Genomic DNA, 10,303 nt, shown 5'->3' with positions numbered 1-10,303 from the left:
GGGGGTGGATGTGGCCTATGGGGGGGGGGGGAACAAAGAAAAAGAAAGAGAAAGGGGACCAGCAATTGGCACAATGGCTATGTTGTTGGCCTCCCATGTAGTCGACCGTGGTTCAAGTCGACTGGTGGCTTAAACTCATGCCGGGCGTATGTGTGTGCGTGCCTAAGATCCTCAGAGGAGAATGGAGGAATTGTGGCGTGGCCATCCCCCCTGGGGGGTGATTTCTTGCTTTCTGTCTCTCTGTCTCTTTATGCCCTTCTGGCGAGCACACACGCCTTACAGCAAAAACCTCCCAAACAAAAAAAAAAAAGAGAGAGAGAGAGAGAAAGAAAAAGAAAGAAGAAAGAAAGAGAAGGAAAAAGAAAAGAGAAGCAGACAGCAGGAGCAGGGCAGAGCAGGCTAATGCAGCACAGCCCCACACTGTAGAGTGTGGAAGAGGGTGGAAACGTGCAGTGGGGAGGGAGCACATTGGAGCCATGGCATTGCAGCTGGGAGAGACCGAGGCTCCAGGGTTTGAAGTCAATCTGGCTGCCCGGCCAGTGTGGTTCCCAGCTGTTTTGCTGATTTCTCAGCTAATCAATGCAAGATGGTTTGAAGTTTGGAGGCTGCCTTCATTCGGAGGCTCTGTTTGCCCAGGGGCCCTAGGGAGGAGCCTGACCTTCTTCTGCCTTTATGGATGAGACTACCAGTATTCCCACGACCCATCACCTTGGGCCCCATCTTTCCGGGGCCCTGGTGAGCAGATGAGCCAAAGGCCAAGTCTTCAGAGTCCCTCTCGCAGGCCTCCCATTGTGGCTGAACCATCTCTAATAGCTTCTGGAGACATGGCTGGGTCCCTGTAAGGGTTCCTGTGGGAACTAAGCACGTTCCTGTAATCTCATTGTTTTCTCACAGGACTGCACAGTGCTTCGCCATAGCAGGTGTTGATGGAATTAAAAGCAGTGTCCCACGTGGCTGAGTGTCCAGCGATTACAGACCGCTGCGGTTCCCCACCCACTCCCAGCCTCCCAGAGGGGCACACCTAGCAGCTGATGGGCAGAGTGCACGTTCCCTCTGCTGGGGGCAGAGCCGGCTGACAGCCCCCAGTTCCAGCAGCAGGGCCACAGACACCTCTTTGTCCCTGTGGTCTGTGACTTTTGAGGGGAATGACCGCCCAAATCCATTCATGCCCTGCCTCATGAGTGCAATGCATGGCACCTGGTAGACACCTTATAAGTTGACTCCTGGGGAGAGAGTTACAGGGAAACCCATGGAAAAGAAGACCTTGGAATCAGAGGTGAGCAACTAAGGGATGCTGGAGACTCCTGGGACTTTAACCGTGCGGCTGCCTGGACCAGCTAGGGTATGGTCTTCAGAGAAGCCTGCCTGTGACTCCTCTCCCAGGACCAGCTTCACTACCCCTGACCCTGTCTTTTGGCATCCTTCCCACCTCACCCCCTTCAGCACTCCCACCCCTGCAGATGGTCTCCAAATTGGAGGGCCAGCCTCAGCTTCTCTGCAGAGGTTTGGGATTATATTTTCTTTTCTTTTTCAGTACTATTATTTTGCTTTCTACAAAATAGTACATGTAATAAAATGTAGGAGATATAAACAAGTGCAAGAAAGAAAAGAATTAACTGTTCCTGATCCAGCACCCCGCGGCAATCACTGTCAATCCTGCACCGTCTCCGAGTCTCCCTCGTCACACGTGGGCATGAATAGGCTCTAATCTCTGCAGTGCAATCATGCTGCCTCTTCTCCTCCCCCTCTTGTCTTTCTCAACACTGAGTTTCTATTTCGTGTTATTAAACACTCTCCCATGGCATGTTTAATGGCAGCATGGCACGAGTCTGTGGCCATACCTCAGCTTATGCCATCAGCTTTGTTTTGTGGAGCATCGGAGTTCACTACTGGCTTTTCTGCCGCTATGGACCAGGCTGTCACGAAATTCCTGTAGGTACATATTGGTAATTTAGGTACGTATTGATAATTCTCCTTGACTCTTTCTTTCTAATACAGCCCCCCCCACTCAGAAAAGTAGAATTACTGGATTAAAAGATGTGTGCTTTTAAACTCCCTTAATGCATTTTACCAAACTGCCTTCCAAAAAGCTTCAACGTGTTTACAGTCCCACTAGAAGCATATGAAAACACACTCTTTTCTTGCATTCCTTACAAATGCAGAGTTTCAGTAGTTTTGGGAAGAAGAGCGCTTATTTGGTATTTAAAAATTGGAAGATTTTGTTCTAATTTAAATTTCTCTGCTTTCTTATGAGGTTACACATTTTTAAAAAATTACTTATTTAAGGGAACCAGCAGTTAGCGTAATGGCTATGTCGCTGGACTCCCATGTAGTTGACTGCGGTTTGCGTCCCGGACCCGGTGACTTAAAACACACCGGGCGCGTGTGCGTGCGTGCCCAAGATCCTGAGAGGAGAATGGAGGAGAAGGGATTGTGGCGTGACCATCCCCCTGGGGGGTGATTTCTCGCTTTCTGTCTCTCTGTCTCTCTCTGTCTGGTGCGCGCACGCGTCCTATAGTGAAAACCTCTCAAAAAAATTACTTATTTAATTTTATTTATTCATTTATTTTAATTTGACCAGAGAGAGACACAGAGAAAGAGAAAGAGAGAGAGCTGAAGTGAGAAAGCAAGCCACCAGGTCCGGGACTCAAACCATGATTGGCCACAGGGAGTGTCCAGTGCCTTAACCACCACGCCACCTGCTGGTCCCCAAGGTTACACATTTTTGCTACATGCTAATTTGTCATTTGTATTTATGCTCTTGAGAGTAGACTGTAAGATCCCTTGCCCAGTGTTAAATTTGGGGTGTTTCTCTTCTTACCGGCTTTGGAGCATGCTCTATGGAAGGATGTTACCTTAGCCAGCTCTATCTGATAGAATTCCTTCTGAGTTTACTATCTGCCTTCCCACTGTGGTTATGACATTTATTGGCTAGGACCGCACTAATGTCAGTGTGCTAGCCATCTTTTCTCAGATGGCTCAATGACATTTCAAGCTCCACATATGCAAATTAAGAGTCATCATCCGCACCTCAACCTCCCTCCCCGCAGACTTTGCTCGTTTCTGAGTGCCATCGCCACTTCCCCGGTCACCCAGGCTCGAAGTGGCGGAGCCATCTCTGATTCCAACTTCTCTATTTCCCTGCGTCCCGTCAAGAGTTGCCAACTCTTAGACATTCCACTTCTGCATTTTCTCTGGCAGACAGCCCCCTCTGCTGCCCCAGCAGTTCAGATTCTCGTTATTTCTTGACTGGACTTTGAAAATAGCCTCCTGGGTTCGTGTCTCGCCTCCCCAGTCCCGGCCCTTCCCCTCCTTCCTCCTCCGTCCGCTGCTACCACATCCATCTTCCTAAAGGAGAGTTCAAACATAGACCTCCCTGGTTTCAAACCGGCAACAGCTCCCTATTGTCTTCGGGATTTAATTACAACCTCTTAGCCTGGCCATAATTTCCTTTCCACCGAATCTCCCTCTACCTCAGCCCAGCTGCTCCCAAACAAGCTTACTGCTTTCCCGCCCCGTGACCTTTCTGCTCCAGCCGTCCCTCCCTCTACAATTCCCTCCCACGTCTGCACTTACCAGAATCCGTTCTAAAAGCTCCTGCCTGTCCCCTGCTGCCCTGACTTTCTGAACTGAAGTGAATTCCCCCTCCTTTGAAGCCCCGGGACAATTTGCTTGAACTTCTCTCTAGAACAAAGCTTACTCCAGCATCTACTGGTGCCCTGCAGGGCCTTGGGGTCTCGAGAGCAGAGTCCCTTGAGGGTACAGCTTTGGTCCGTCTGTTTCTTCTGCAGGACCCCCACGGGTCCTTGGGGTCATCGATGTTCATTCATGTCTGTGGAATTAAAAGTAACGCCCACGGTAGCTCTCTGCCCAGGGGTCAGAGACCATGGCTGTTGTCCAGCCTGCCGGGACAGGCTTCCCTCTGCCAAGCGGGACTGATAGCCTGAAGGACCAGAGACGGGCCACAGCCACTTCCTGGTCCCCGCGGTCCATGTCTACTAAAGCGAGTGCCCCACTCCCAAAACCTCGTGATTGCAATGTGTGGCGCGTGGCACACACAGAAGCTGACTGCTGGGCATGTCTCAGGGACCTCCGTGGCATCAGGTAGAAGGAGTGCTAAGGGGTGCTGCAGGCCCCTGCGACCTTGACCGTGCACAATGCCTGGACCAGCCGGGACTTTTTCTAGCCGTAATCTGTTTAAATAGAGTCAATATTGGGGTCAGCTTCATGCCAGAGCTTCCTTCCAGCTTTAGAGGTGACTCTGCAGCCTGCACGAGAGTGTGCAATTGACACAGTCTATTTTTAGCCTCCCGGAGACCGTGACCAACGTCGCAAGCTGAGGGTGGGCACACCTGCTGCATTCTAATGAGGCGGCAGGCCCGCTGCTGCCAGCCAGCCCGGGATCGCGCCGACCTGGAACCTGGTGCTGCTAAACAGGGAAGGCTGCTTATTTCCCAGAGGCAGCGGCCTAGATACACCAGGAAAATGGGGCCATCGTGCGGCCCCCAGCCAGCACCCCTCCAGTGCTGGACACAGGGCAGCCCCAGGCTGCACCCACAATGAGGAAGGAGAGGGAGTCACTCAGACTTCCTGACCTTCCTCTGTCCCGGGATCCCCCAGCTTCCTGTGCTCGAGAGCAGGTAAGAAACCTGAGCTGGTCCAGCCCACAGATGAGAACTAAGGCCCGGAGTAGGGGTGCACCTCTGCACCCGAGTAATACTGGTGTTCGTAAAGCCCTTACTGTGTGCCAGGACCTAAAGTCTACGTACAGCACTCATCCCAGCGTCTGGACGGTCCTTCCAGGTCGTGCTTATTATAATCTGTATCCTGTAGAGAAGGAAACAGGAGCGATGACAAGTGACTTCCTAGGGTCACACAGCCAGCCAGCGGCATCGCCGGGTTTCAGAACCAGGCAGTGTGGCCCCTGGGTTTGCTCTCTACCCTCTGCTGTCTGCCTCTCAGGATCTATTTTTCATTTTACAAGAGCCCAGATAGCTAGGATGGGGTCCAGGAGCCTTGATTCTCGGTCCCAGAGGGCTAAGTACCAGATAATGCTGCTCTTCTGATTTTTAGTTTTAGTAAGGTTTTTGTCATAGGGCACGTATGCTAGCCAGAGAAAGACAGAGAAAGACCGTGAGAGGAAAAGTAGGAAGCCACCTCCTGGGGAGATGGCCATGCTGCAATTCCTTCTTCATTCTCCTCCTGGGATTTTGGGCACGCATACACACAGGCCCAGAGTGAGTCTCAAGCCACCAGGTCTGGTACTTGAACCGCGCTCAACAATGTGGGAGTCCAGAGCCTTAATCACCATGTCGCCTGCTGGTTCCTGCTTTTCTATTTTTGAAGTGCTGCCCTGTCTCGAGGCCTTCTCCGTGCCATACACACCTGAATCTCCTTTGCTCAGGGCACGGTGGGCTGGCATGGCCGTGCTTCTGCACTGACGTGTGTACTTCTGGGTTCCAGTCGCTCTCGCTGGGTGTCGGAAGCTCTCTGGGCCTCCATCACCTTCTCCCTGCTCTCCTGAGCCTGTGGGGGGTCGGGGAGCAGAGGATAGACATTGCTGGGCAGCGGCAGTGGGCGTAGAGCTGGCTGGGGCATGGGACCGAGGAGCCCAGAAAGAGCAATGATTGGCGGCAGCAGCGTAGATGTTCACAGGCTGGAGTCAGGGTCCACTGTGTACTGAGACCCGGGCAGGAAGACCACAGGGGCGAGACACCGGGACCTAAGGGGCCGCCGTGGGAGGCCCAGTGCTGCTTCAGCTTGGCCCTGCCTGTTGGGTAGAGAGAAGTCAGGGGCTCGCTCTCCTCGGGATGCAGGTGGGGCTTATTCCAGTTGAATCGGCATGGACCGCATGCCTACCTCTTTTCTAAGCACCAGAACAATGCTACTTTGTCTAATCATCGGGGAAGCTCTAGGAGGTAGGTAGGGACCGTGGTAGCCCGTTCTGAGACAGGGAAGTTGAGGAGCCTCGCAGTTTCTAGCCTTGCCCAGGGTCGGCTAGCTGGGCAGTGGCAGAGCTGAGATTCGTGACTGACGACACAGGCTCGAGTGTGTCCTCGCCACCAGGCTGTGCTGGGCCGGGTTCTGCGTCTTTTCTGTTATCAAGTGGTTCCTCTTCACCTCTAAAGGGGGATACTGTCCTCTCCATTTAGCAGATGTGGAAACGGAGGCCGCGCTTGGTTCCAGTTGCCAGGGAGTCAGGGCCCATTTGGCTCCTCAGTGGCCTGTCAACTCTCCACAAATCACAGGAGGCTGACGGGGTCTCCTCCCCCGCAGGGAGGGCTGCTGATGGAGCGAGGCCAGGGAGTGAGGGGAGAGGAGGGACCTCGTGGCCTCTGTTAACCGGCCCCCTTCTCTCCTCTTCTCCCAGGTGAGCAGCCCCCCCTCTCAGCCCCCTCAGCCCGTCATCCCGCCCAAGCCCGTGCAATGTGTCCACCACGTGTCCACCCAGCCCAGCTGCCCAGGACGGGGCAAGATGTCCAAGCTGCTGAACCCCGAGGAGATGACCTCGCGAGATTACTACTTCGACTCCTACGCCCACTTTGGGATCCACGAGGTAACGTGTCCTGCGCGGCAGCCGAGTGGGACGAGCTTGGTCCTGCTCCTTTGTCACCTCCAGAGGCGGCACAGTAGGCCCAACCATTTACCCTTGTAAAGTGAATCCTCCTAGTGCCTCCGAAGCCTCTGACCCTGTCTCTACCCTGTGGGTCCCCCTGGAAGACAGGGGCCAGGCGTGTGTGTCTCTGTTCCACAGCCAGGGAGAGAGCAGAGCGCTAGGGCCTACGTTCCAGCCCGATGTCTCCTGGCCATGCATGTGGGTCCTGCAGCATGGGCTGGATGGCGCTGGGCCCCACAGGAGCTCAAAGGAGCAGCCACTCCTAAACCGAAGGGCTGGCTCCGAAATCATGCTGTCCTTTCTTCAAATGAATGAGCCGGAGCTTCCTTGGAACCTGACCCAGGTCTGACTGACCCTCTACCAATTCTCATTCTCACGGCACAGCAGGGAAGGCTCACCTCAGCTATGGAGCAGGAAGAGCTGCCAGCAGGAGGCTTCCGGGCTCTACTGGGGACACGGTGGTCTCCACTCTCCACTCCCCCAGTATAGCCGCCAGCACTCTCTTAGGCTGCCCCACACAAACCACGGACGCTTACAGAGCGCTGGCTCAGTGCCGGGCACAGCCCTAAGCACATGGCGCGTGTCATTTAATTGAATCCTAGTAAGGACCCCATAGTGAAAATATTTACACGAAGCCCTGACGGTATGAAGAGACTACTGGAAGAGGGACAAACGCTTCTTGCTATACAAGTACGTTTCCTCTTCCTCCCTCCCTCCCTTCCTTTGCCAGAAGACGCACACGCTTCCTGGAGAGAGACAGGGTGGGGGGAGAGAAAGAGAGAAAATGAGAAAGCCTTCCCAGTGGGGGATGGTCCCACCCCAGTCTCCTCCTCCTCCTCCTTTCAGGATTTTGGGTACGCGTGCTCATGTACCTGGCGTGTTTCTCAGGCTGCTGGGTCCGGGACTCAAACCCCAGAGTTTGGCCATGTGAAATCCAGCTGCTTTAACCACCAGACCACTGGCTGGCCCTCAAGTGCGTTGTACAAACAAATCTCTCTCCCTTCCAATTAGACGCTGCTGTAAACTCTTTTCACGTGGGAATGTCGATACCACCTTTGCCAGAAGGGTATTTTATTTCATAATAAGAGCCAGCTCTGAAAACGGTGTTTGATTTGTGTACTTATTTTTTTAGTGCTTACTTCCTGCTAGGTGTATTCCAAACATTCTACGTCATCGGCTCACTTTCCTCAGGCCCACCCTGGAGGTTGGTCTTATGGTTGTCCCCATACGGATGACCTGGAGCCTGAAGGACCAGACCTCATGTCTTTGCTGTTTCCTCTGAGCAAGGCCATGGGTTAGCGAACGGCAGACCGAGGCATTAGACTTTCACCCAGCTGTCATTCTAGGTAGCCGTTAAAACAAGTTTCCTTGTTTTCTTTCTGGAAACCATAGAATAAACACGATTTATTTGTTCCTGCAGTTCCTTTATAGCCCCATATGGAGGTAGAGGGTGGAGGAGGAGCCCCTCGGTTATGTCTAGATTCAGGGGTTCGGGCTCAGCAAAGCCAAACCTGAACATGCTCACTGGAAAGTGCTCTCTGCATAAACCATTAGGCGTGGGGTCTGGAGTGGGGGTGGGCCACTTGTGCTGGGGTCTGAGAGTCCTGGCCTGGGAGTGGATCAAACGCCATCTCAGGGCAGACAGGTGGCCGGCTGGGCCTGCCTTGACCCTGCCCCTCCTGGGTGAGGCTGGTGCACCGAGCCCTGTCCTTGGCCTGTGAGAGGCTCTGGGAGGCAGAAGGAATTCCTTGGACAGTTCCTGCTCCTCAAGACCTGTCCCTCACTGAGGGGCGTGAACTCCCAGCCGCAGGTTTCCGCAGTTCTGTGGCTCTGGGTACCCCTTTCAGCACAGATTCCTGGGAAGAGAGAACAGCTCCAATGTCCCCCAAATGCCTCTGCTCGGGCCTGCCCCAAATCCACCTATGAGGAGCCGAATGACCACGACGCGCCCCTCAAGCTTTCAGGCTCCCCTCTGCCCTAGAGCCTCCCTGAAAGGTTCCTCGGACGCCCCCTGAGTGGCTGAGTTCTCGCTGGGCCACACGATGGCCTTTGGAACGTGCTCTCCTGTGTATCACTGATACCCGTCCCTCTTCCAGGCTTGGCGGACCCAGCTTGGGGCCCCGCGCTTGGCACCCCATCTGGTTTGCAAAGGTGTGTTGACGGCTATAAATCGAGTCACTGTGACTCAGCACCTAGAAGGGCAGGCTTTCCACACCAAGCCCCCCAGTAAGTGTGGAGCTGACCCCTCGATTCTGTGTGCTGATAGGAGAGTCAGTGTACATGAGCACGCGTGAGCTCAGTGTGGACCGAGCAGGGGCTGAATGCAGGATCTGGGAGATGTACGCAGCATTTCTGTCCCGAAGGGCCCCTCACCTCTCCTCGGCACGCACTTCTGCACGCCTGCTCACACGTCTCTTGATCCCGGCTGTTAGGAAGATGCATTAAGTCCTTTCCTACAGGGGTGGCCAGATAACCTTCCTCCCGAGGTTCCTCCCTCCCTGCTCTCAGTCTCCACGCTCGCCTGGTGCGACAAGCAGTGAACACGGGGGTGGCCTCTCAGCATCACCCTTCGCAGACAGAGGGCCTGCCCGCTTCTCGTCATCGAGCACCGGGGATCTCCTTTCCAGGCCAGACAGCCTGCGGTGGTGCCTTTGCCGCCTCGGTCTGGACCAGACCCCTCTCCCCATCTGGAGCTGAGCTGGCCACCTGGCAGCCTTCTTCCATCATTAACAAGAGGCCCGCATGGCAGTGCAGCCCCGCCAGCTTGCTGATTAATAGCGATCATGAGTGTTGGAAATGGTGTGGACGGGCTGGGTGTGATTAGTCTGGAAATACAATCAAGACGTGAGGGGGGAAGGGGCCTCTGGGGACTGGAGAGACAGCAGGAGGCGACTCTGGACACATCTGCTCTTCCCGTCCCACGGCTCCACCGGAGGGCAGAGGCGAAGGAGAGGAAGCCTAGCCTGCCACCTCAGAGGCTCCGAGAAGAATGGGGTCCGGACCAGGTGTTGAGGTGACCAGTGCACGCTTCCCGAGGCCTCTCCCCAGACAGAAGGGGGCGGGTTCTGTGTGGCCTCCCGACCTCAGCTCTGAATTCTGTCTGATAGTCACAGGGCTCCGTGTCTCCGCCTCCAGAATTAGCCCAGCCCCTAGCTCTGATCACCACTCCCGTTCCCAGCTAGCTCCTTCCTATGACAATCTTGCTGCGGGTTCTTTTGACACAGATTTTCTGGGGCCTCATTTCCCAGCAATTAGTCAGAGTGCTGTCATGTGCTAATAGCCAGGGAAGCTGGGGACAAAGTCAGCCACAGAGCAGCTGGCTTTGTTTCCCACAAAGGGCGGCGTGTTCCGTCTGAACTGTCCTGAGACTGAGAGGTTGAAGCAGGGCTAAAGGGCGGGGAGTGACTGAAGCAGGGGTGAAGGGCGGGGAGTGAGTGAAGCAGGGGTGAAGGGCGGAGAGTGACTGAAGCAGGGGTGAAGGGCGGGGAGTGAGTGAAGCAGGGGTGAAGGGCGAGGAGTGACTGAAGCAGGGGTGAAGGGCGAGGAGTGACTGAAGCAGGGGTGAAGGGCAGGGAGTGACTGAAGCAGGGGTGAAGGGCGGGGAGTGAGTGAAGCAGGGGTGAAGGGCGGAGAGTGACTGAAGCAGGGGTGAAGGGCGGGGAGTGAGTGAAGCAGGGGTGAAGGGCG

The 10,303-nt window shown here is 54.8% G+C and overlaps 1 protein-coding gene across 4 annotated transcripts in view; it reads left to right on the top strand.

The window, feature by feature from the left end:
• Nucleotides 1–10,303, top strand: part of PRMT8 (protein arginine methyltransferase 8) — a 111,857-nt gene that overhangs the window by 40,591 nt on the left and 60,963 nt on the right. For all 4 annotated transcript variants that reach the window (XM_006172038.3, XM_006172039.3, XM_014585675.2 and 1 more), the window contains one exon: nt 6,371–6,556. In XM_006172038.3, coding sequence (XP_006172100.1) covers nt 6,371–6,556 — 186 coding nt within the window. The remainder of the gene's footprint in view (nt 1–6,370; nt 6,557–10,303) is intronic.

This window comes from Tupaia chinensis, unplaced genomic scaffold (genome assembly GCF_000334495.1).
Source record: "Tupaia chinensis unplaced genomic scaffold, TupChi_1.0 Scaffold150288_1, whole genome shotgun sequence".
NCBI lineage: Eukaryota > Metazoa > Chordata > Mammalia > Scandentia > Tupaiidae > Tupaia > Tupaia belangeri.
Note: the sequence above shows the minus strand (reverse complement) of the source record. Positions and strands in the feature narration are given on the sequence as shown.